A 27827-nucleotide genomic window follows, 5' to 3' on the forward strand; every position below is an offset into this window, starting at 1 on the left:
TTAAGCCACGTTAAAGCCCAATAATGCATTCTACTGGAACAGCTACACCACAAGTGATGAATCTCTCTCTCTCACTCTCTCTCTCTCACCCCCTTGCAATAACACTACTGACACATATCAAGCACCTGACCTAGTGGACACACATTTTTCCTAAACCTCAAGGCTCATCTGTGAGACAGGCTGATAACAAGCAACAATCTGTCTGCTCATGGTGATGCTGTTCTAACGGAAGTTTTTTCAAAAGCTAATTTTAGCACTCTATACTGTTCCCTTATGATCTCTGAAATTGATACTCTACCTCCTACCAGCTCTGTGACAGCGTGATCCAGTTGCTTAGGAACAGAGCCTTGATAATATCACTAGGGGCATTAGTGTATGTGTGGCTGCAGAGAGCTGTGTCAACCTGGGGTGAGATAGAAATGGGGCAAGAGGCTTAAACCATAGCTATGGCTCATCTATTCTTATCCCCTAAGCCTCTGTTTACGTACAGGAAAATGGATTTGACACACACACAAACACACCAAATGCTGATTGATGGCCTCCTCTGCAGTGTTGTATTCGAGACCAGCTCATTCTAGTCCGAGTCAAGACCGAGTCCAGAGAGGGTTGAGTCCAAGTCAAGACCGAGTCCAGATAGGATTAAGTCCGAGTCAAGACAGAGACCAGAGAAGGTCGAGTCCGAGTCCACATAAAGTTGGGTCTGAGAAAAGACTTAAAAGTAACCATCAAGCATAAAGTATGTTACATTTTTGATGGAAGCAATAAAAATGAGGAACAAGCTCAATCAGAAAAGCCCATATACCATTAATACTGTATATTACTCACATTGGTTAAAAAAATTATGTAAATTAAGGGCAAAAAGGAAACAATTGCCACATGACGTATAAAGACAATTTTATTACAAATAATTACAGCCAGTACTACCAGTACATGAGATAACTGTACCACTTTACTAGCCTACATGACAATTCTTGTACACATAACATTACTGTACCATATGTTAAAATAAAATATAACAACTTTTAACTTTCAAGGTTAACTACTGAATTTGCCTTGAATTATGTGCATTTCTAAAAGTTTTGAAGATTACAGATGGGTATAATTGCTTTTCAAATACATAAGTGAGGACACCATCCTGTTACCCAGACAAGCACGATGTGGCCTCATGCTTAATCCACCCCGACTAAAAATTCTCTCCACTGGTGCAGACATTTTAAAAAACATTTTATAAGCAATTAGATTGCAGCCAGTGACTGCAAATGACCTCCTCTGGTCTGACCTCCTCAGGTTGTCTGACCGTCCGACCTCGCGCCAGTCTGATGCGCGCAAAAAAAATCACCAATCACTGTTCGTGTCAATCTTACATCAGTTTAAAGAAACAGTAATATATATTTTAATAGGGACTCGTGTGAACTCGAGAATAAGTCCGATTCCAAATGTATTCGAGTACGAGTCGAGACCGAGTCAAAATGTTTCCGAGTCCATGACAAGACCAAGACCATTAAAATATGGTCTCGAGACCGAGTCCAAGACCGAGTCCGAGTCTTGAGTACTATAACACTGCTCCTCTGACTTGTATTGTAATCAAATTAGTCTGTCATGTTGATCAGGACACAGACTGTTGCTTAAGCAAACACATCGTCCCCAACATTAAACACACCTTGGCCCTGCTGTGGCAATCTCTTCTCCATCAGCCTCCAACCTCCATTATCTCTCTTTTAAGTAGAGCTCTGGAGAAGCTCTCACTAACCCCTTCTTCGTGTCAGAGAGTCAGTCATGGCAGCTCATTTATCTTGGGTCTTTTTTCTAAGCAGAGATCCTAGCAGCTTATATCCTGGGGTTTTAATTCCTGAGATTAAAATTATAAAAAAGCTTTTAAGCACATGTTAATGGCATACCTGAGTTTCTCTTTCTGCATCATCTGTAACAAATCTACGATTACCACAGAAAAGATTTTCTACAAATTTCCCTGTACTGAGAAAAGAATGGAAAATTACAACTGTTAACTGCGTCTATGTGTCTATGCTGTAAAAATTCTTAAATGTAGTTCCTTCTCTTAAATAGTACATTTTAAATATTAAAGGCTGTATTCAGAACTGTGAGGGTGTATTTCTAAAATGTTGCATACTGACATTCAGACACAGTAATAGCTCAAGAAAAAGGTTGTATTAAATAAAGCACAACAGGACCAAACTCTTTCAGCACATGTTAAACATAGGGCTTGGGATGGGCAGTGAGAGTTAACACTTCAAGTTCCTGGGTTAGCTTCCTGCCCGGGAATGAGAGTGCAGGATCCAAACCACTCGACCACCCGGGGCTCGACATTTTCACACTAAGATCTGCAATTTACACAAGACAATAATATTTTTGTGAATTATGCTCCTTCATATTTATTGTGTTATCCTTAGACTTCCATTATAATTAGGCTTTCCATTTTACAGTACATACAAATGGATTGAAGTGATTGTCTGTGTAAAGGTTATATATGCTAATGTGGGTTAGATGGATTAGTTTGATGTTTAAGTAGTTCCTGGTTTATAATCAGAGGATGACAAACATCTCAGTCAGTCATTCAGTGGTTTTGCAGCAGTGAAACATTTTGACATCAGCTGAAAGATTCGAATTAGGTTAGTCTTGTATAATGTTTTAAAATGCAGTCTAGCGCACTGAGCGAGCATGTTGTCTGACTACAGACGGCCGTCTGATTCTAAGCAGGTCATGAGCAACCTGCTGCTGCTGTTTTGCTGAGTCACTGCTGGCGTGTGAGGGCTCGGTTGCAAGTGTATTTCTCTCTAACATTCTCTATAGTGAGTTGTCTGCATTGTTCTCTGAGATGCAAACTCCTAGTAAGTCAACTTACTGAGAAACAGTGTAAATAATCAGCAATTATCAAAATTAGGATATCCATCTAATTAAAGTCAAACAAACAAATTCCCAATTCCTTTGTTTGATGTAAATTTGGAGACGGGATGAGATGATAGAATAATGACGAATGAATGAAAATTTTTTTTGACGATTTAAAACTAATGATATATATTTATTTGGAAAGCAGGGAGGGGATTGTGTGATGTGTGGGTGCAACATTATGTGTGTATTATTGGCTCAGTTTTGCTCATTTTATTACTCTGGTCAGGGTTCAGCACACACAGAATTGAGTTTAAAATGTTAAATTGTTTGAATTGTACTAGAGATTGTATGTTAATGACCTCTGATGAACTTTTGAAACAGTTTCATCAAATTGCTAAATAGAACTTGGGAACTATGAACTTGGAAACACTAGAAAAATTTCTCAAGGCATTCATAGTGATGATGCTGGGGAGAGGTTAGAGCTGGAGCACACACACACACACACACACACACACACACACACACACACACACACACACACACACACACACACACACACACACACACACAGAACAACATCTCTAGAATGCAGATAAGCATGCATGGCTTTTTCTCACAAGCTTTTTTTTTTCAATAATTTCAGTCTTGTATTGTCTGGATTACATAAATAGGCCATGCTGATGTCTCTGGATGTTGTGTAACATATGGTTCTTCTCATAATTATTTCTAATTAGGTACTACATCAAATATTAACACAGAACAACTGAGAGAATAAGTGAGGTAAGGTAGCATGCAAAGAAAAAGTGAAGAGAGAGGAAGAGAAGACGGCGAGTGAGACCAGTAGAGCGTCATGAGCTTTTTTTGTCTCCATGGGCCAGTCCTTCTAATTCACTGCAGTAACATAAGTGTAATGATGAAAAACAAACGTATGCCTCTCCTGAAGCTGGCACACAGATGCTTATTTAATTGAGATGTTATGCAACTTATCTTCTAGTCTGATTAGGGTTTACCAGACGTGTGTTAGTGGGTAAAGATAGTAGTGATGTTACAGGATGTGTCTCTGCATTTCATTTATTAGTGGACATGTAATAGTGTGCAGTTCCTTTTCTATGAATGTATTGCCTTTTACATGTTTTATTTTCTAGTCCCATATTTCACTACCAAACACATCATCTGGGGTACTCTTCTTCTTCTTCTTCCTTCTTCTTTCTTCCTTTTTTCTTCTTCTTCTTTGTACATACAGCTGTTGTCCAGGGTTCTGTGTCATCTTTTACTTGGGGCCCTATTGGGGCACTCTTCTGATTAGAGAGGGCAAATTGAGGAAATATAGGCATCTGCCAGATTGGCATTAGGCATTAGAAGCTAGGGCTGGGCGATAAAATAGATAGACACGTGAACGATAGCGATATAAAATGTGCTCGATAAAACGGAGCAAATATTTTTTATCCTTCGTCGGAAGAAAACAGAGGTTGCGAAGGAAGTTTGGTTGCATTAACAAAGGCAATCTCTCTCGTAACCTAGCAACGTAGGGAGTGACATGCTAACAGCCAATGTAACAGTATCATGTTTGGTTGCGCCATATTGTTGTCTCGTGCTTCACTAACTGGCGACTGATAAGCAGAAAATGAGCGCCGCAGCGAGTGAGGAAATTAAATTAAATAAAAGAGGATAAGTCAACTACTTTTCATATTTCTGCAGGTTTTATATTTCAAACAATGTTACTGTACTGTTTCAGGTTTGTTTATTATATTACAGATGTATCTCAGTTAGGGCGGAAACCATTCCTCGAGGAACTAGATTACAAAAATGTATCTCTCTCACGCATTTTCTACCTTGGACTGGGGGAGGAAACCGGCGTACCCGGAGGAAACCCCCGAGGCATGGGGAGAACATGCAAACTCCGAAGACACAGGGCGGGAATCGAACCCCGACCCTGGAGGTGTGTGGCGAACGTGCTACCCACTAAGCCACCGAAAATGTATCTTTTAAATATAATTTAAAGCCTCTTTTAATTCATTTTAAAGCTTGCGTGCGTGTGAGAATGCGTCAAAGCAGAAGAAGAGTTAGCGCTCTTTTGACCTGAGGGCGCGATGGAATGGCGAGATAACAATGGCAATGAGCAAAGAAAATAAACAAACAGGAGAAACGCCAGAAAATCATAGCTGGCCTACAGTACCGCAACAGCACGTCGTACATGTTTATATATGCTTAAAGCACTCGGTGTGAAACCATGCATGGTGTCATGACTCAGCCCAGACTTTGGCCGCGTGCAGTTGTTTGTTTATGTTCCTCGTCATGTGTCTGCCCCGCCTTCGCCTGCTCCTCCCTGTCTCCCTGCCCCGCCTTCGCCTGCTCCTCCCTGTCTCCCTGCCCCGCCTTCGCCTGCTCCTCCCTGTCTCCCTGCCCCGCCTTCGCCTGCTCCTCCCTGTCTCCCTGCCCCGCCTTCGCCTGCTCCTCCCTGTCTCCCTGCCCCGCCTTCGTCTGCTCCTCCCTGTCTATACACCTGTTTCCTATTGTGATCACCCTGTGTATTTAACTGTGCCGCGTTGCCTTGTGCATCGCGGAATCTATTGTTGTCTTTGTCCTGTCTCTGGTCCGTGTGTTGTTTCATGTTCTTTTGTTATTAAACTCTGTTGATTTGGCTGTCCTGCGTTTGGGTCCGCTTCCATACCCCCGCGTCATGACACATGGCCTCTAGGTCCAAGTTCCTGTCCATGATTTTTGCCTTTCAAATACCACAAAGCATTCCAAGAAAACAGTAAAGGCTTATGTTATGCCTGAGCTGTAGATTTAGAATCTTTTAGTTCTGAAGTTAAGTTGCATGACTTTTAAGGCAGTATTTCTGTATTATTATTATTATTTATTTATTTATTTATTTATTTATTTATTTATTTATTTATTTATTTATTATTGTTTATTTATTTTATTTGTTTGTTTGTTTTTGTTTGTTTATTTATTTATTAGTTTTGATACTTTAAAAAAGTAATTTGAAAGTAATTTATTTTTTTGTTTTGCATCTCAGAAAAGGGTTCATGTAAAGCCCAGAATGTCTGGCACTTAAATGTACTGTTGTAAACTTTTTCCAGAGAAGACCAGGAGACTTGGATATCCTTGTGCGGTAGTCTTTATTGTAGATACACGATGAAACAAGTCTGCAAGTCAGAGCGTACTGGCACAGGCGCTGCAGTCATCAGTCTGACTTAAAGTTGTAATACATTGTAAATATACACATTTTAGGGGGCAGTCCCATCAGATAGAGACAAAACACTCGGGTGACAATCAAAGCATGAAAGGATATAACAGCCCCCACACCAGATCCTGGACTTTCATCCACCTTTAATCTCATTAACATATCAGTCTTTCTCAGACCCCTTCATTATCATAGAAATGAGTTCACCTCTAAGGCTTGGCATTCCTTCTTGACTCAGACCTTGAAACCCATTACCACCTTAAACAATGGGACAAATGAATGAATGAAACAATGACTTAAAATTATTTTCCCACAAAACTTAATTCTTTCTAGTCAGCCTTTTTTGTCATTGTTCACAGTACAATTACAGAAACAATGGGTAATATCTAAATGTTTATTTATAATTTATAATTATTTACATACTATGCATTTAAAAAATAAAAGTTCATTTTTCTAAAAAAAAAAAAAAGGAAACTAATTAGTTTCTCTTGTATATTTAATATTGCTTTTTAATTAAGCAAAAATACATTTTATCCGATTATTCGATTACTCAATGACATTTTCGGTAGAATACTTGATTACTAAAATATTTGATAGCTACAGCCCTAATCTCAGTCTACCTCAGTTTTATTTATGTTTACAAAACACTGCACATATTTTAAAACACTTTATTCACCAGAAGGTGAACAGATAGTGAACTTCCTAGTGCTAAACTTGCACTAAATTCTCAGGTTTCTCTCTCTTTATATTTAACACTTTGCACTATTTTATTACACTTAATTACGCATTTCTTACATTTTATTTCATTTCACACCTTAAATGTTAAGAGATAATTGTTAAGTGTACATTGTGACTTTAGACTTATGTTTACATTTTAATTATTTGAGTTTTCCTGGTTGTTGACATTTCTGTCTTAATAACTGAGGGGATTATGATAAGAGGAAGGTTAAGTTTAAAATAAAAATGTTTAAATGTAATATATTTTTCTCCTGGTCCTTATTTTAAAGGGGTCATAAAAATTTCAATAATTATCAATATCGACTGATATGAAACACTGATATCATGATACAGTTTTCAGCCATATCACCCAGCCCTATTAGAAGCCTAACGTTTAGTCAATATCTTGTGGATAATGTCTAAGATGAGCATCACATACAGCATGTGTGGATGAGTTTAACACATACAAGTGGGCAGAAGTGAAAAACTGTCTTTTCTGGCTGATTCTTCCCATTTGCTTATGAAGAATCTGCCTAAAATTATTATTTATGATCCACTCTACACACAAACACACAAACACACACACACACACACACACACACACACTCTTTTGTTTGCCGCGATATATAACCCACTGACGTCAGTGCAGTTCTACACCTACCCATGTGCCTACATTCATACAAAGCTGCTAGTGGGACTCCACATGGTCGTGGGCTGATGGATGAGTGTGTATCTTGGCTTCAGTCTGCTGTGTGTGACTCTTCATCATGCCGAGTTCATCCCCCTCCTCTCAGCAAAGCCAACCTGAGACGACTCACCTGGGCTTTGAACAGTGTATATGATAGCCTCGTAATTCAAGAAGTGGAACATAAACCAGAGGGAATGCTTATTGATTGTGTTCTCAAATTCCAAGCTACTCAGCTGTGGACTAGGGATTACCACGAAAATCAAATCATTTTTATTGCAGAGGAACCGCTGATTATTGGGAGAATGAAAGGATGAACAATAAGCTTCATTTTGTCAAACAGAAAGAAATAGGCAAAGGTGTCTTTTTCCATTGTAATGCAGACTACATTTTGGCTTTCAGGTCATTTACTGATTTGCTTCCATTTCTCAATTTCCTGCAGCTGTCTTATATTCCTGCTTGGTCTCTGGACTTTGTATACTATGGCTCAGTAATCCCATGATCTCTCCATGAGCCCTCTGTTATATTACCTTTACTATTAAAGTCTTCAGTTGTCGGATGCTTTTACTCCAAGCAACTTTATATATGAAGTTTTCCTAATACCTAACTAGAATTAGTTCCAATGCTGACTGTAATAAGTAATAAGTCAGGGAGAGAATCCTGTGAATGTAATTAATCCATAGCACTTTTATATAGAAGTTTATAACCATCATCACATTATCAAAAATGAGAGCTTGGTTTCTTTCATTGGGCTCCATTTTCATATTGAAAGTAAAGACTGGGATTAATATCCAAGCCTTTCTTTCTTCACAATTATGAGAGATGATGCCCACTCTAATGTACTCATGCTGTTACATTCAGCACAGGAGATTCAGCACCATGGAGAGCTCAGTTAAAGTGACAGTGTTCAAACCAATATTCTAAATGTACCAAATGTATATTGTGCAAAATATTGCAAAAAAAAAAGCTTTTATGTTAATTTTTTTTGTTTCTAACACCAACCCATCTTCCCACAGTGGATACTTAGCACAAGGAACAAGAACACAATCAACACTCTATCACTACAATGTGTTTTCAGGTGGATGTGATTCAGGCCAATTTGTCTGAACTTAATTTTAAACTAACTATTACACATTGACAGCTATCAGCCAATGTTTTAATAATTATAATATGTTACCATTCGAATATATATCTTCTCATTCCCTCAGGCCATATATAGATACAGATTTTGCATGGTCTTTTTTGTCACTGTAGTTGAGTTTGAAATTAAAAGGCATTTTTGCTATCCGTGTATTCTGAGTCACTAGGACTTATTTTGAGCTGACATAAATAGCAAGATTTTTTTTTTACTTGCTGAATGAGCAGAGCGGTGATCTAAAACAAGACAACCTCTGAAAGGTATTTTTAGAAGAGTATCTGCTGCATAGCAACAGTCATCTTTCAGATTATCAGAGTGACAAATATTTAAATCTAGTTACATTTATACATAAGTTCTCTGTAAATTGCATTTTTACGACATTCATATGTTAAACAAAGGGAAAGATAAAATTAAAAGCACAACATAGAACAAAAAGATACACACACAAATGTAGGAGAAATATACATGAATACACAAAATTTCCACACCTAAGTGTATACAAAATATGGCGAGTAAGTGACCTGAAATTGTTCGCAAAACAGAAACATAAGCCCTGACCTCAATACCAGTGGACACACCTTTGGAATGCTGACTGAATAACAGACCTCCTTACTCTGCCTGAACTCACCAAAACTCTTGTCTAGTCATTTCTGAATTCAAAATAGACATATAAATGTAATATTTTTTTAGTTATCAACTGTTCAGAAATTATAGACCTAAAGCTATCGAAGAAGTAGGGCATCCAAATGGATCAGGCAGGTCTAGCTACTGGAAGGGGTAGGGATCACTAGTGTCTCAGCAGCATGTATCAAAATCCAGTGGAAAGCCTTCACAGAAAAGTAAAGGCTTTAAAAACAACAAGAAAATGTGGACTAGCTCCATGTTAATGTTCAAAGATGCACATAATATATGACCATGATTATACAAGGACTGGGCAGTTATTGGTGTGGTGTTCAGGCATCCACGTACCACCATGTGGTCATATAATATTTGTAAAACAGAAATGTCCATGTACTGCATATAAGTGTATATATATGTATATACTGTATTTATGTATGTGTGTGTTTGGTTTTGGATCCAAAATTGGAGATGCTAAAGCCAGCAGTTTTTTTTGTCTATTTTATCTATAAAAGATGTACAGAAAAAAAACACAACTGCTGCACCTTCTATTTGGATTTGTTTAAAATACATTATCTGCTCATTCCAGCTTCAGTGTGATCTCTCATACACACTGCAGGGCCTGTACAGATCCGTAGGGCAAAAGAAAAAGGATGGGTCACCTAATAGGATTTAAAATATCCAATGTTGGAACAAGAATGAATGCATTAACAGCCTCTGAAAATGAGGCCCTTTGATATATAGCATTTTTAATGTTCTGTTTATGTACGTTCAGGTTACATGTTTTTGTACTGTCATGGAGAGATTATTGGATTTTGTGTCTTTATGAAAATGAATGAAAAGACCTCAACATAGAGGATGACTATTTGACATTATTCTGACACTAAATACATTACGTACATGCTTCTCTTTGTGTTTGAGCTAGTGTCTGACATTGAACACACTGGACACAGAACGGAGCATTCAGCACATTGACCTTCATAGGATCTTGCATGGTTATCTGCTTGGTTTATGACATGGGTGACCTTGTAGTGGGTTGTCTATGAGGATTACTCCAGAATCATTCAGCCACCAACACCTGCAGGAAGAGGCTATTACCAAGGTGTGCACTCTCCTACTCTTTTTGCTGAGCTGATTAGCAGTAAAATGGCAGCTTTCAATGCTATCAATGTCAAAGCAACCACCTGAATTGGCTTGTAGAGAGAAGCGTAAGGGACTCCAACACCAGGGGGACATTCATGCCAGTGGTCATGCGTCTTGTGGTAGGTGGCATTGTCTGGCTCCTCTTTCCAAAAATGCTATTATGAGCTTATGTGCTCCTAATGAGGTGCCATTCGCTGTGTTGTAATCGGCCGAAATTTCTGCCATGTGCACTGTTACTGTGGACCGGAATTTGCTATCATTCAGCTGTCCTTGTAAAAAGGTTACCACTTTAGGGACTGTGCAGTGTACTGGGTCTGCTAGTGGCTCACACCCCATTTCCAAAATAGTTCTGCTTACAGCACACAAAGTTAACGTACTAAGGGCTCCAGTAATCAGGATAGCTTATTGGCCTGTCACACTGCAGCCATCAAATTGTTTGCTGCTCCAAGTGAACGTGTGTGTGTGTGTGTGTGTGTGTGTGCATTAGAGGGTGACACGGGAGTGAACCTCTCCCGTCTCACTCCCAAACACAAAAATTCCTGTCCCATCCCAATCCCACAAAAAAAAAAAACCTGGGGAAAATCCCACCCTGTCCCACTCCTGTGTTTTTTTTTTTTCTTCAATTTTTTTCATTCATTTAACCAGCCATATCAAAGCAAACAGATTATATTTTTATTTATATCAAAGATATATTTGTGTATTCCCGGTCCCGCCCACTCCCGCTGACATTTTTTCCTGTCCCATTCCAGTCACGTGTATAATAGTGATTTTGTTTCCCATTCTACAGGATTCCCGTGGGATTCCCGTGACCTGCCGGAATCCCGAAAAAATGTCAGCCTCTAGTGTGCATGTCTTTGTATACACGAACCTCTGTGGTATACAGGTTATCATACCACATCATATCATATCTTATCAATCCCCTACCTACAATAAAGGCATATGGTTGTGTTTGGATTGACACACAGGTACACAACCCTTTCAACTCACCTCATTATTCAGTAAATCATATTAAAGTATATTTTTCAGTAACTGTAATTAAAGATTAACTGTGTGAAGTAAGAGCATTCTGGGAGTTGCAGGGTTAACATTGTTTGTATATTCAGTAATCATTTAAATGACACATGCAAAGGGCTTCATCAAAGCCCACGCTTCATATTATAACTGTTGATTGTTTTGGAGCTGTTTAATATGACAGCTTAAGCTCTATTATTATGGTCCTCATAAATATAGGCACAAACCTCTGTGTTCAACACAACCCAGTGCCTTGTGCAGGTTTTGCAAAATTACCATAAACAAGTTAAATAAAAAAGAAATAAATAAAACCCTTCTTCAAATTTATTGTCTTCTTAATGATCATAATCTTATAATTCAATCTGGATGGACGAAGACGACTACTACTGTTGTCAAAAAAAAAAAAAAAGTCTAGTTACATTTATAGTGGGCTTTTTGTCCTAGTTCAAATAGAACTTCATCAGTTTTGATTTTTACAGAGAATGAGAATTTGTATCAGTTAAGAAAAAAAAAGCTTTTCTGTTGAAAATGTATTAGTACATTGCTTGTTGCTATTAAGTAATGATATAGCTACAATATTCTAGTGAAAAACAAATAGAAACTTTATAATGGGTCAGGATGAGGATGAAAATTACAATACCCTGGTAGAATAAGTGTTCACATTCATTTGTAATGGCCATGTGACTGCTCAGAATGAACTAATGACATTCATCATTAATTCAAAAGTCATTTTGAAGTGTCTTTTATTAACCCCAAATTAAAAATCAGCCATTTATTTAGGATTTATTTAAAGTGACGTGACATACGGGTAAGTTTGTTGACCCATACTCAGAATTTGTTCTCTATGATTAACCCATCCAAAGTGCACACACACACACACACACACACACACACACACACACACACACACACCGTGAACACACACACCGTGAACACACACCCGGAGCAGTGGGCAGCGGTTTATGCTGCGGCACCCGGGGAGCAGTTGCTCGAGGGCATCTCAGTCGTGGCCGGCCCGGGATTCGAACCCACAACCTTAGGGTTACGAGTCAGACTCTCTAGCCATTAGGCCACAACGTCCCCCCATTTATTTATTTGTTTGTTTTGTTTTGTTTTGTTTTGTTTTGTTTTGTTTTGTTTTGTTTTGTTTTGTTTTGTTTTGTTTTGTTTTGTTTATTTATTCGTTCGTTCATTCCTTCATTCATTCATTTATTTATTTTTACATTTTCTTGATTTCTTGTATGGAATCTTGTTGTCGGCCGCAACGAAACAAGAGAGAATTTTAAAATAAAAGACTTACAGCAACAATAAACAAGAATGTCTCATATTCTTCACATATCTGGTCTATGAGGTAGCGCAGCTAGTTAGAAGCCCTTTTTCACAAGAATAAAAACAAACATACAGGCCAACTAAAAATATGCCCAAAGCTGTGGAAAGCTGGTGTTGTGGTATGATGAGACCACATTGGAGACTCTTTGACATAGTTCTGAAAGATGGTCTAGATGAACACCATACACACTGTGAAGCATGATGGAGGCAACATAATACTGTGATCAAGTCCTATTGAAAACCTGTGGAAGGATGTGCACAAGAGATGCCATTGTAATTTGATAGATCCAGAGCATTAGAGTGCTGTATTACAAGACAAATGTGCTTTAACAAAGTATTAGTTAAGGGCTCTGCAGCCAGGTTATTGTAGACCTTTCGGTTTCTTTTTCCCTCTGAAGAATTTCTGTTTATTTCCCGCTTGATGGTGGTTATATTTTTTGTCATGTCATTTTAATGGGGAAAACGTATCATGATTTATCTTGGTTGAAGTTTTTTACAGGTGTTTGTAGACCATAAATCTGCTGTATTTCATATTGCTACATGTTCTTTGGGTCAGATTGTTAGTTTGCTTCCTATATAATCAACATATTGCTTCCTGATTCCACCAAACTACCATGTTAAATTGTTGGTGGAAAAATTGTATGATGTTGTTCACTATTTTATATAGATTAAATTGTATCATCCAGCTTGGTCATATATATACTCCTGTACTGTATGTTCCATCACAATGGAAATATTTGCCTTTAAAACATGTAGTTCTGTTGGCATAATTGCATACAATTTGTGATAACATACAACAACTTTTCCTGTTAACAGATGAAATGTATTGATCATAAATGAACATTTAGTTTTTGGTAACGTTAAGGGCTGAATTTGTCCTGAAAAGCACTTTGCTGCCATCTACTGGCTATACGTGGTATCAGTCGCATCATAAGCGGTGTATAAGGAACGTGGTGTAAAATAAAAATAATTATAATAATTATAATAATTATACTAATTATAATGTTTTTGTTGTGTTATTTAATTATTAGAACTTTGGAATTGGAAAAGAAAAGTTTGTCTTTTTTTTTTTTTTAAATAATGACATCATTGCCTTGAATGGTTATGTGTATAGTATGAGTACAATCAGTAGATTCCCCCAATATTGCAGCCTGATACTAAAATTCTTTTTTTCTCACTAATCTTCACTCAGTATCAAATAATGACAAAGTAAAAACAGAATTCTAGAAAATTCTAGAAATGTCTGTAAATATATTAAAAAGAACACTTTGTCTGTACATGTGTATTCAGACCCGTTGATATAGAAATGTAACTATGTTATTCCCTAGTCACTATTAACTATTATCATTAAATAGTGAAAGGGGACTGAATACTTTAGGACTATATATATATCATATCAAACACACTGCAGTTTTTGTGCTCTAGATGGCATAGTTTACTGAGTCTTTATTTAGATATTTAAATGCATACATAGAGTCAAATGTTCTTTTGCATCTCTGCTGTGTTTGATTTCTAAGACAGAGGCAGTATGAGAGAGAGAGAGAGAGAGAGAGAGAGAGAGAGAGTGTGTGTGTGTGTGTGTGTGTGTGTGTGTATATACACACACACACACACACACACACACACACACACACACACACACACACACACACACACACACAGTATATCGTTTATTTTAATTACTTGCTCTTTTTTAATTCTGCTCCACTTGGAAAGTCTTTGAACGCTTCTGTTGTGTAATTGTTTTTTTTTTTTTTGGACATCAAAAGCTCATTTTTTTGTCTCTTGGAAATTAAGTGATCACCAAACAGTTGAGTAGTTGTTTCTAGGACTAATCTCTGCAGTCCCAAAGGCTAAACTGCTTGCTGTACCAGTGGGATGACACTCGCATATGTTTTTAAGCAAGTGATCCATGAGAAGCACCACTAAGCTGAATCTCGGTGAATGCTGACTCCCAGTTTACTGCCATTTCCCATCCCTGCTTTTTCCCTTTCAGGACATCTAACCCAGTTACCATTGCACACTGTTTATAACCAAATTAATTACCATTATTCTGTCTGTATTTTCATATTCAAAATGCTGTGGGCTAACAGCGCTAATCCTTTTACCCCAACAAATCATATTAACACTATATTGACATGAAAATTAATAACATTTAATAGTATTCTAATTCATTTCATATGCAGAAAATATAAAATAGAAAATATTTATTATATTATTATATTATTAAAAAATTTATATAAAATATAAAAATAGAAAATACATAAACAAACTGAAGAAAAAATGACATGAATTGACCACACTGAAAACACATTTAGCATGATTTTACAGTTATTTACAGGAAGGTGAATTTATATCGCAAAATCATAAATATTATGGTAAGCATCTTTTATGGAAACTGACAGCTTGTTTGTTTCAAAGTAATTTACAGGTTTAATGCCAAGTATTATTAAAAACTTAATTGAATCTTTGAAAAGAAAATCTAGATAATTACTCTTAGGAAATTTTTTTGCTATTTGACAGTTTTAATAAAAAGAAATAAAGACAGCAGGTGTGAGAAGAGAAAATGCAGATACAAATATATGTATATTTTACAGATATACTGAGAAATCAAAGAAATTCCCAATAAATAAGCAGTTTTCTAGAAATACAAACATGCATGCACTATTATGAATAAACTAATTTTACTCTAATTAGCCCTTTTTATCTATTTATGTCGAACAGTTTTCCCTAATGACAAGCCTGAGCTGACGGTGACAGGGAAAAACTCTCTGAGATGTTATGAGGACAAAGCCTTGAGAGGAACCAGACTCAGAAGGAAACCCATCCTCATTAGGGTGACACTGGACAGTAAATAATGTGAATGTATTTCTACAACAGTTTATAGTCGAATGGAAATGTGCAACCAAGAGCTCCTGAGGAACTGACAGGTCAGCACAATTAGAGACCCAACACTAATTCCTTCCTGCCTGCTGGGGACTAGTCACTTTTTGTTATAATATGCTATAAACAAAAATATATATGATATATATGTGCTATAGCATATATAGCATGTGTGAACATAGCTATCATCAACAAGACAAGACTTGTCTAGTACAAGATTGGTAAGCTAACATATGCAGCTAATGTATTTTGGCATTCTTAGTTACTCAGTTCTATAACTAGTATAACTAGTAGACTGTGAAAGTGAACTAAGTAACTTACAAAAGTAGAAAAAATATTCTATAAAAAAAATAATAAATAGTAGAAAGAAATGTTACAGAGAAACAGTAATCTGTTTTGTGAAAGCACATTTGTGACTTTATACCTTGTCTTGACCAGTCCAAAACATGCCCATATTAGTTTGAATGTGAAGTACTGAAGCAGCCAAAGCTGTAAAATAATCTTCACCTGAAATGTACATTTCATAATTCTCAAGCTGTTTATGATGCTATTTTAAATGTCTCTTTTTTAAACTTCAGTAAATCATGCAAAAATTTCACTGTACTGATAATTATTATTTGTTCATTAAATGGTGTTATATAATTTTTGTACAATTTTTCCATGAAGCACCATGAAATCCATTATTAAAGAATATGTGACTACAATGACTCAATGGAGACTGTCCACCAAATGTCCAAAGTCCACCGGTGCCTTGGTAAGGAGAGCATTATTCATAGATTAACCAAAAATCCAAGAGCTCAGAAGCTGGTCACAATGTGACTAAACCCCAGTTGAAAGTAGAGAGATGAGAAATCATGACTTAATCAGGCTGGATTCATCTGGAGTTTTTCAAATGCTATGTTGGACACATGGAGAAAGTCTCTGGTCTGATTGAATGTTTGTATTTGGCAGAGATCCAACACGGATCATTGCCTGGGAAACATGAAATCACAGCAAATCATGGTGGAGTTACGTAATGTACTGGGGTGGTTTTCATTGACAATGACCATAAGCTACAGTTGAATGCTAAAGCTACAGTTGAACGTTTTTTAAAATGAAAAAACTTAAATGTGTTGCATGTAGAACGGACCAGTCAACTCCGATCAGATCAGATCTTTGTTCTTCATCAGCAATTAATTGTGCAGAGAAAAAATATCACGATGCAGATAGAGGCACGTCCCGTAAGCCCTGCAGCTGTAACTGATGCAGAATCCAGTCGTTCCACAGACATAAAAATCCTTTACAACCAAAACTGTACTTTTTAATATTGTTTTAAATTGATTCTGTCATGTATTGATCCAAACCGACAGATTTCTTTCAATAAACAAGAGATGAAATCCAAGTCGATACCAACTCTAGTTTGTGACAGTTGTAGGTGTGTGATTTATGCACTGCGTGTGGGTGACTGGATAGCATGGATGACAACTAGCCTGTGATCACTCAATGTTCTGAGGTTTCCTGCATCTTCTACACATTTGTAATTAGAGAGTTGGATTCACTTAAAATCTATGATGAAAAACACATTATTTCTACGTATTAAACCAAGAATGACAGTGTTGTCTAGCAGCTTAGTTACCAGGGTAGCTAATGGTGCAGTCAGTGGTATGTAATGGAAATCAGCCTGTAGAGCTGTTTCTAAAGTGTTATTGGCCCTTACCTACAATATGTAATCAGCAACAAAAGGTTCATATAAATGTATCTGTTATCTGTCAACTAAAGTCAACAAACTGTACACATTTAACATACTTCAAGATGCTTTAAAGAGTCTTTAAAAAGAATTCACTCACAGCAGTTTGCTGTTTGATTGTTTTTCATGTAGGAACGAAGCAGACTGTATCATAATCATTGATAATAATGACTTCATTGCTTTTCAACAATGTCTCTACTGGCACTCATTACTGTTGTAGGGTAGCTAAAAATGTCAAGAATCATTTCCTGTACTTCCCCTCTAAAATGTCTTGTCCCCTCTGGTAATCTCGCCATGCAGAACTCGTTAACTACTCTTTTTTTAGCGGATAATTAGTGAGCAGTAGAGTTGGTGTGGTGACAGTCCTGAAGACAAATGCATGACTAGAGTGATGGGTATCGATAGTTGGATTAAATGTGAGTCAAAAGGATGCTGTGCTGGGAATCTTTTCAAGAACACATTAAAGTACTGTAGGACTCCATTAAAGCAAAGTCTACATTTTTGTCAGATCTCTCTCTCTCTCTCTCTCTCTCTCTCTCTCTCTCTCTCTCTCTCTCTCTCTCTCTCTCTCTCTCTCTCTCTAGTTTAGGCATCAAGCTGTGAGGGCAACTTTCCTTCTCCATATAATGTTTCTTTGATCATTAAGTTCTCTGCTTAAAATGAACCTTAAGCCCTATTCCAATGAGCCGTTTCAGATCAACTGTGCCCTCACAGGATCATTTACATAAACATTTACCCAAGACATCATAAACATTTACCCAAGTTTCATAAGGCTACAAATCTTTTTATTTCTGAAACCTAAGTTTTATACGATCAAGTCGAGTGAAGTCAAGAAGCTTAAATGCAGAGCTGCTGGGGTTCATTTCACATTGCACATTTCTTAGAAATTACAGTAATGTATTGTTAAATTAGCCCTATAGCAGTACACAGGGGTTCTGAGACTTCTTTTATCTGTCATGTTCTCTGTTTCCTCTTTGTAGGGACCTTGCATGTACATTACCGACAGTTTTCTTTGTTAAAGCGAGACAACCTTTTGCTAGTGGATCAACATAGTTAAAGTTTGCACTTCAGCTTCATGCAGATGTTTTGTTTATTCACAATATTCACAATATTTACAATATGGTGCTAACGATGGTTTAAAATTACACCTGATTTGCATAGTCTGTCTGTTCGGCTTTGTACTGTCTAATTCATCCTCACACTCCTCCTGTAGATAAAGCAGATATGAGCAGGAGCAGTGCGAGGGTGAATTCGGGGAGTTCTGGGTAGTAATTTATTGTATAATGTGTACAATGTGGTGTATTGATTGTATTGGAGCATTAATTTGTTTTATGGTTATTGCATTTGCCTCGATAAGCCCTAGATTATCTATACACACTGTAGCACAATGCTGAAGGCACAGCATTAATGAGTCCACTGTGTAAGTGGATATATAGAAGGGATGGCAGTTAAATTGAATCAACTTCACATATAAGGTGTTATTTTGTGTGACAAGCCTATCTTTTGCCACAGGTTACATGCCTTCAGGACTTCTTTGGTGATGACGACATCTTCATTGCATGTGGACCGGAGAAGTTTCGCTACCGCGATGACTTCCTGCTGGATGAAAGCGGTAAGGAACATTTATGTAATGTTTTTTTTCTTTCCTGATTGAGGAGGTTCTTTGTTAATACAGTACACCAGAGTTCTTCCTGAGCCATTCTCTTTGGCTTCATTCTAAAAAGCTTCAAGCACACTTGCATAAAGAGCATGTGTGGGTTAAAGCTTCCATCTCCCCCGTGTCACATCTCTTTGTCCTCTTTTATCTTTTCCTCTTATTCTGTATCTGCCCTCTCCTGCACCCACACCGTCACTTTCAGAAACATAATGAAAGCCTGTTTCTAATTAGTTCCCAACCCTAAGTTGTGTAGGTCCATTAACCAGCCTTCATCCCAAGTGTGTTCTCCCTCATTATATTCCCCATCAACAGTTTTTACTGCCACACTCCTCTCATCTCTCCTATCTCCATGTGTTCTACTCATTTCTTCTCTTCTCGCTTCTTCTCGATCCTCAACTTTCCTCTTGACAACTCTCAAAATGTCCTCCACATTTTTCAATCCCTGTTCATCATATATAGCATAATTCCACCTCAAAAGGAGGGCTATCTGATTTCCTTCTCTCTTTCCTCCTGCTCCCAAAGGCCATTTTAGACTTTTCTAGGATATATATATATATATATTTTTTTTTATTTAGTAAGGTTGGGGATCGACATACAGTCACCCCTAAAGAGATGATGTACAGACTTAATAAGGAGTTGGATCGTGATCGGCTGAGCAGATGTTCACTATCCTATAAACACTTCTCCTCCGTGCGAATCCTATTCCCTGGAACAATGTATAACACACAAGTATAATTTGTAGCTTACCGTACCTACTTTCTTTTTACTTAAGAAATTGATGAAAAGCAGGTTATCTTTCTGAGTCCTCACACAACTCTGTTCAATTATGAAAGAGGACCTTTAATTACTGCCAGATGCTTTTTCACGGTGAGTTTGATAGGGGCAGCAAAATTAATCATCAAGAGGAATTTAATTAAAAATGCATTAGCATCAAACTCTGATGAGGAACATATGAGGCATGCTGAAGGCAAGACTGATGAAGACACAATGGCACTCTGAAAAGACGAACATTTCCCTATAGTTCCTGTAGTTATCGGTTGAGTGGCAACTGGGTATTACATCTTATTGCACTTTACACACTGGACTGTCTTTAAATTAAGGAATTCTTTTTTTTTTTGTGGAGCATTTAAAGCGTTAGTCAATTGAGCATTTATATGCATATCTGTGACCTTGTCAGTGTGACATTATTATTATTTAAACGCAGGTCTTTCGTAAGTTAAAGCAGTAGTTAGGAAAGTTAAAGCAATAGTGCTGGTAGATGAAGAGTTAAATCAGTTGCATTTGCATCTGGGAGATGTGGAATGACTCAATGCTTCTCTAATTGACTGTGACATTTGCTGTCTTACACGGTGTCGGAAACTTAATGCATGCTCATCTGAATTTATCACTTTTCACCGAACGATTGCTGCAAATGCCAAGTGGGAAAAACAAATTAGCTGCAATAAACAAAGCAAAAACTGATGTAAAGTGGTATGATTTTGAACAAATTATGAACTATTAGACATAGTGAGAATGTTGTAATTGAATTGAAATTGTATATATTCTACTGCATGTTGATCTGCTCAGGGGAAATTAAAAACCAGGCAAAAGATCCAGCACTAAATGGAAATCCACAGTTCACATATAAATACAGCTACACACACATTTAGAAACGATTCAACAACCGTTAACCGTAACACCGTTAACAACAATGCTAATAACTTCATGGATAACATGGACTGCGTTATGTAATCAGACTTGTACTGCATGGAAAGTGTAATGCAGCACGTTTATATAGTTCCTGAAAAGACTATGACATATAAGAGTTGTAAATATTAAATAGCTACACACTTGCAAAATACGTGCCTTGGCACGTAACACTGACATATAAGAGTTGTAAATATTCAATAGCTACACAATTGTCTAAAATATTTGAGAATAATTACCACAAAAACTGTAATTATTAAGAATGAAATATGTTTATATATAGGATATGTAAACCTACATACTGTAAATCACTGACTTATATGCTGTGTGTACAGTATATACAATACTGTATCTACACTGTCACATCCAGAATTATTGGCACCTTTGGAAATGCTGGGTAAAAAAAAGGTTATGATGATTTCTTAGTTCTTTTATCAGTAAGTAATTATGTTTGTCAGGGTCATGGTGAAACCTTAATCATGAACACCGCCAGGAACACTGAGCATGAAGCAGGAATACATCCTGGATAGGACACTGGTCCATCACAGGACAACATGCACATACACATTCACACACTCACTGAGTGATGGTGAGGATGAAAATAATCTTATTAATCTGTTACATTCACTAGCTTTGGACTGAATGTTAGCTAGCACTCTATATGATGTATTTCATCAGGTCAGTACATCACCTAAGGGAATACAGTACTAACAAATATATCTAGTTTAACCACAAAACTGTACCCTTGCACTCCTTGATTCTCAAGGAGCCGGCAACATGCAGCGCTTCCCTTTCTCCAGAATAAGCCCCCAGGCGTTTTCTCGGTGCACAGCAAGTGATCCTTACCTCCCTCTCACAGCACCACCAGTTTAGACCTGTATAGAGATGTTACTCCAGTCTCAGCAGGTTGAACAGACCAAGTCTCTGTACTCACTCTGCAACAGCAGCAGCAGTGTAACAAATCTAATCTGTCAAGACCAAACCAAGCTACATTTCATTCTCATAAATAAACATGAGTTCTTGTGACTGAAATAAGTTTCATGTCTCCAGTACAGTTGTAGGCATTTGTACAATCTCTACCAATGTGCACTGAAGTTGTTCTGTGGACAACTATCTTACTAAGACATTAGCTTTTTCCTTTGTAACTTTCTTTCTTGGCAAACAGAATGCAGGCTGATGAAATCATCCTCCTATGGAAAGAGTCTTCTAAGTCGTGCGTCTCCCAGGACTATGACACCCTCCAGAAGCAGCAAGTCACCATCAGGTAACGTGGCATTCTATGTATATATTTATATATACATCTTATATACAGTGGATTCAGAAAGTATTCAGGCCTTCTATTGAGAGGTGTGTGCCTTTCCAAATCATGTCCAATCAATTTAATTAACCACATGTTGACTCGAGTCAAGAGAAATGAGAGGCATCATTTCAACAGTTTCAAAAGGATTCTGTTAATTAACAAACAACAATTCTGTCAGGACAACTTTGTCAAATGAGGATTTATTAGATTATATGCATACAGTTAGTGTTGGAGGTATGGTTCTGTTCTGGGCAAAAATCCACACACCCGTCCGTGCACATGTAACTAGAAAATAGAATAGACCCCCCGTATAACAGCAGAACCATTAATCATGCATGGTATTAGATATTCTCGCTTATATGTTTTTGGAAAAATGAATGAATGAATGAATAAATGAATGAATAAATAAGCAATCAATCAAACAAACAAACAAATAAATAAATAAATAAATAGAGAGAGGGAGAGAGAGAGAGAAATATGTGAAGATTTCTAACGTAAACTGGTACAACGAATAACGGGTTCCGGCATGGTGGAGTCGGGAGTTAAAATTGCAGCAGCAGCTAAGCACTAGAAGCGGCTCAATGAATGGGAATTTAAATGGTTGGGTAATATGGATGTCGTAACCGGATTGGTGCGCGTCGTGGACAGCTGATTAACAGCTGATGCACGCTTGAATTCATGGCCTGCCAGAACTAACGCGATGCTTGATATCTAACAAAATGATTCTGTTTTTCCTTTGCCATTATTGGGTACTGTGTGTAGATTAATGAAAAATAATAATCAGGCTGCAACTTACAAAAATGAAGGCGGTCTGAACACTTTCCGAATATACTGTATGCAACTGTTACTCTGTAGTTTATTATCAAGTTGAGTTGTCAGATGTGCTGTGAGTATTTAGAAGTATTGTCTCTGTCAGGTCAGCTTCAACCTTCATGCTTCATCATCATTAACAAACACTCAAGCAGCCTCATGCTTGTTTTAGAAGCTAGGATTCAGCTTTTGACTACGCTAGAAAAAGAAAGCTTATATAATTCAATTCAATTTATTTGTATAGCACTTTTAACAATGGACATTGTCTCAAAGCAGTTTTTCAGAACTTAAGAAACATAATACAGGAAATTTTATATTACACAATTTTATATTTCCTCATCTTTTCTCACTCTCCGTGTGTCACTCACATACACATGTACACATCAGCCAACCCAGTGATGCCCTTTAAACAGATTCATCTCCAAAAGAAATGTTCATATACAGAAGATATATAAGTCCTGTTAAAATTGCAGGTTTTGTGACATAAAAATAAAATACTTGAAAATACTGAAAAATACTAATACAATAAATTGGTCCAGTCACTAATCAGCTTCTGTTTAAATCTTATTATAATACACCTGTCCTCAATGAACTAATACAGATCAGCTGTTTCTGTAGGACTTTATGTGACATTTTCTTACTTACATCTGAGAAGTACAAAGAATTTCCAAAAGATAATATGTAACTTCCCAGTGGAGAAAACGGGCCACCACAGTGACGTGACCAAGAACAGGACGTCCTTCTAAAACTGACAAAAGGACAATAGTATTATGTTCTGAGACCAAGTTAGTAATTCTGAAAGATATGTTTTGTGTGGAATTATTAATGTAACCAGCAGAGGAAAGGAATTAGATTTTGGAATTGATCCAAACTGGGTCGAGATCACAGCAAGGTCAAATTTCTGAAATATGTTTCTACACTAGTTTTTCTTCCTACTTAAAATATATTTTATGGCATATAAATACTAACAAAGACTAGATTTTTGGGGTGCAGTGGAATCCCAATCAGTGTCACGGTCTATGACATGTATATGACATGAATGAGTCTTGAATCTTGGTTTCATTTATTTATTTGTTTATTTTTACATTACAAACACTTGTATTCACTGTATGATAACATTTCAGATGAAAGAGCATCTCTCGCTAATGAAAGATTTCTATAGATTCAGTTATGTCTAAAGAGGTTGCTGAATTAAATTACAGTTTACTACAGACTGAAATGAATCATTATAAATGATGCTGTTTCTCTCAAAACCTTACGGCCAACCGTAAAAATATGGATTTTACGTAAACCTGGAAGTGACATCCGTTATGCTTGGAGTATTTATTCCCTACTGTGTTCTCACTCCCACTGTTTCCCATACCTCAATCCTTTCATGCTCCTTATTCCTGTTGCACTGTATTTATGTCCTGTCAGCACTGTGAATGTCAGAAATGTATCTTGTCCCTTGGGTCCAGCAGAAACGTTATTTCATCTCACGCTGTGCTGCACAATGTATACGGCTTTGCTGACAATAAAGGTTTCGTTGACTACTTGACACGATTGAAAGAAAATGCTTTGGCCAATTCTTCATCAGCTGAAAGGAAATACTTTTGCTCACGCATACTGATGCACTATGATGCTGCATTTCAGAAAGCATTTGGAAAATAATCGAATACTCTAATACTCTAAAAATCTAAAACTTTATCCTCACATTGTAACCAATTGCTGCAGCGACAACAATGTTCACCCTTCAGCATGGAGACTGAGTGTTCAAATCCCACAGATGCCACAGCCATCCACTGTTCAGAGTCCAAGAAAGGATAATTGGCTATGCTGTCTGAGTTGGAAGGATGTTATTTCTCTTTCCCCTCTCTATCAGAGTAACACTAACCAAAGATAAGTTTCTATGGGCCTTCTTGTAGGACACAGAGCGGTTAGTGCTGCTAATCTCATCCAGCTGCTCAGTTACATTTGCAGTGTTATGATATGTCTTATGTCTTGGCTTCCCTTCTTATTAGCTGTTGTGCAACAGAGGATAACTAGCTACATGCAAGAGATAGAAAAGCGTCAGTGACTAAATTTGGCTTCCCTTTTGAGTCTGGTTCATCTCATTGTTTCTTCATCATATCATCTTAAGGAGTGTTTCCTCATTAGGGATAAATATAAATTTTAATCCCTCTAATTTGTATGATTATTTTTTGTACATAGTGTTTTTTATACATATACAAAATGTTTACTGCGAATAATGATATGCAAATAAAATTTGATCATAAGCTTCTGGTACTGTCTGTTCTGCATGTTCTCCTTGTGTGGGTTTAATCCGAGGTTCTTTGGTTTCCTTTCACCTCCCAAAAACACATGGGTAACAAGTGTAGGTGGATTGCCTAAGCTGAATTGTCTCTAGGTGTGAATGAGTGTATGAATGAGTGTGTATAGTGACCTATGACAGAATGTCTCAGGGTGTATTTCTTTCTTGTACACAGTGTTCCAGTGTAAAAGAACATATATGAATGAATAAACTTAGAGCAAACAGGGTAAAGGTCCACACGTTTTCCAATTGAAAACTTGCTATTGATTCTCTGCCAAGATGATTCATACCCTTACCTTCACATTCACCTTAAACTGATTAAAAAAAAATAATGCTCACTACTAATGCATGAATATTGTGTCTGGCTGATGGTGTCTGACAAATCCGGCACCATGGCTGCAGATGTCTCTGAGCAGGATTGCATCAGTTTATGACTTTGTTATTCACAAGAAATGAGGGTGTAAGGTTGGAGGATGTGATAGAAAAAGAGAGCCGGAGTGGAGAAAAGGATTAAAGACTGGGAACACATGTAGAAGAGAGACAGTAGACAGTGACTCAGACAGACAGACACAGAGAGAGAGAGGGGGGGGGAGCGAGTGAGAGTGAGAGAGGGAGAGAAAGACAGCGAGAGAGAGAGAGGGAGAGAGAGAGGGAGAGAGAGAGAGAGAGAGAGAGCGCGTAAGTAAAAGGGTGGGGCAGTGACTCAATCTTGCAGAGAACTTCTGCATTGAATGGAGCAATATTAATCTCTTTTGCAGTGTGTGTGTGTTTGTTTGTTTTTGCCTGTCTATGTTAACTTTTAAATAAAACTGGAGACAGCTGCCTGCAAATCCATTGCACTTATAGACACATATGTATAAAAACGGTGGCTCTTGCAGTTGAAGGTATTTTGCTGCCGTGCTCAAAAAAAACTATGAACTTTATTCTGGCAATTCATCTTTATCCTATAATCCTTTATAGAATAGGATATTTCACTCCTGATGGGAGTGCTCTCAAACCAGCTGAACACCTACGTGAGATTCATCACATATCACTCTCTACCACCATCAGTAAAACAACATGTTCATTTCTCCAGTCTTGTTTAACTTACTAAGATACTTTATGTTGTTTTTCTATCTTTATTTTGACACACACACAGACACACACACACGTTTTATATACGTATGTATATGTATATATGTGTGAAACTAGATCTAGACGGAAGGTGTGTTTTCTTTATTTGCTCTCCGCTGTTGGAGACAACTGTGATATGATTGGTTTAAACTATGCCAGCTGAAGAGGCTTAGTCTGGCCAAGGGGTTGCCATGGTAATCCGGGCCAAGGAAGCTGCTGCCTTGGAGACAATAGTGATGCCCATATATGGAGGCAACTTCCTGTTTGGCAGCTGAGCCGGAAGCAGCCTCAGTTTACTGGGCGCCACTCATCGCATGCCTATCAGATTGGTTTGTTCCCCCCAGACAAATCATGCATTTACAGACACCCAGCATGAGTGAAGCACAAGCTTGGTGTTTGTGCTAAAAGCCTCAGTGTACCAAAAGCACAGTTGCAGACTGTTCATGTGGGGGAAAAAGACGAGAAGGTAATGTTCTTACAGCAATAATCTGCTGTCTAGGTGGGAAAGGTGGTTGTAGAAATAATCTTTGTATTATGTGATGCACATTTGGCTGGAGCTTTGAAATGTTTGATTTTCGTGCAACTGAAGATATGCAAAATATAAAAAATGCATTAGAGTTCTTAGAGTTTAGGGTTTTTTTGTTATCTGTTGGAGGATAGACAACTATACAGAGTTAGATACTGTGAAGCTTATTTTCTCCCCTTAATATTTTAACATCTGCACATGTAGAATTCCATTTACTGGGAGATCACAGTGAATTTTTATTAGCTAAAGATTTTTCTTTCATATTCACAACCCTGACACTAAACCGCGTTGGCAACCAGACAAGCAAACAAACACAAAATATGTTTATACTCCTTTAAAAAGCCCAGATGCATAAAGTGAGAGAGAACAGCTCCTCACACACAGTTTACATAACCGACTCTGTCAGTGATGTTTCTGTAATCAGGCTAAGTCTAGCAGATTGGTGAATGAAGGAGAGCAGCCCGCACCCCCTCCGCACATACAACATAAACACATGATGTGCTGATGATTTCTAAAAATTCCACAGCTGTTTGCAGACACACATAAGTGCTCTCTGGATAGAAATGATTGCTGGCTGGCAGCAACTTTCACCCCATTCACCACTCGTTTTAAATTTTCATCTCAGAAACAAGTGTTACATCCAGTCAGAGGTGCAAACACCAGCTCCTTATTTCAAACCCACAATATCTTTCCTTTGAATCACTGTCTGAATTTCCATCGAATCAAACAGCTGAGCCCATCTCAAGAGTCAATATTTGCATTTTTATTAATTTTGCCCAAAGCAGTGGACCCTTTTTTCCAAAGCCATGTATGGCTGAGACAAAATACAATCAAATCACAGGATTTAGCAGTTAGGATTAATGGTCTTGCTCAAGGGACCAACAGTGGTTTTCTGTCCATCATTTTCGTATCATTCTGAAAATTCTAACCACTTAGCTGTTATTGATGCTATTTTCAACTTAGCTAAATGAACTTGATTTGAGCACTTCAGGTAGACACTTCAGGTAGACTATGAAGCTTTAATGAGTGCTCCTATTCTACCTGGGATTGGCTTGTGTTGAGCTCCCGGTGAAATTCATTATGGAGCGACTCTCCCACACAGGTGAGCCAGGAGTTTCACTTATTATAATCCAACCCTGCTATATCACACAGCTTATT

The 27827-nt window shown here is 37.5% G+C and overlaps 1 protein-coding gene across 3 annotated transcripts in view; it reads left to right on the plus strand.

The window, feature by feature from the left end:
• The window catches only part of dclk1a (doublecortin-like kinase 1a), a 62284-nt gene that overhangs the window by 13341 nt on the left and 21116 nt on the right, over window positions 1-27827 (plus strand). For all 3 annotated transcript variants that reach the window (XM_027139180.2, XM_047805096.1, XM_047805095.1), the window contains 2 exons: window positions 18800-18899; window positions 21796-21894. In XM_027139180.2, the coding sequence (XP_026994981.1) occupies window positions 18800-18899; window positions 21796-21894 (199 nt within the window). The remainder of the gene's footprint in view (window positions 1-18799; window positions 18900-21795; window positions 21895-27827) is intronic.

Source organism: Tachysurus fulvidraco, chromosome 20 (genome assembly GCF_022655615.1).
Source record: "Tachysurus fulvidraco isolate hzauxx_2018 chromosome 20, HZAU_PFXX_2.0, whole genome shotgun sequence".
Lineage (NCBI taxonomy): Eukaryota > Metazoa > Chordata > Actinopteri > Siluriformes > Bagridae > Tachysurus > Tachysurus fulvidraco.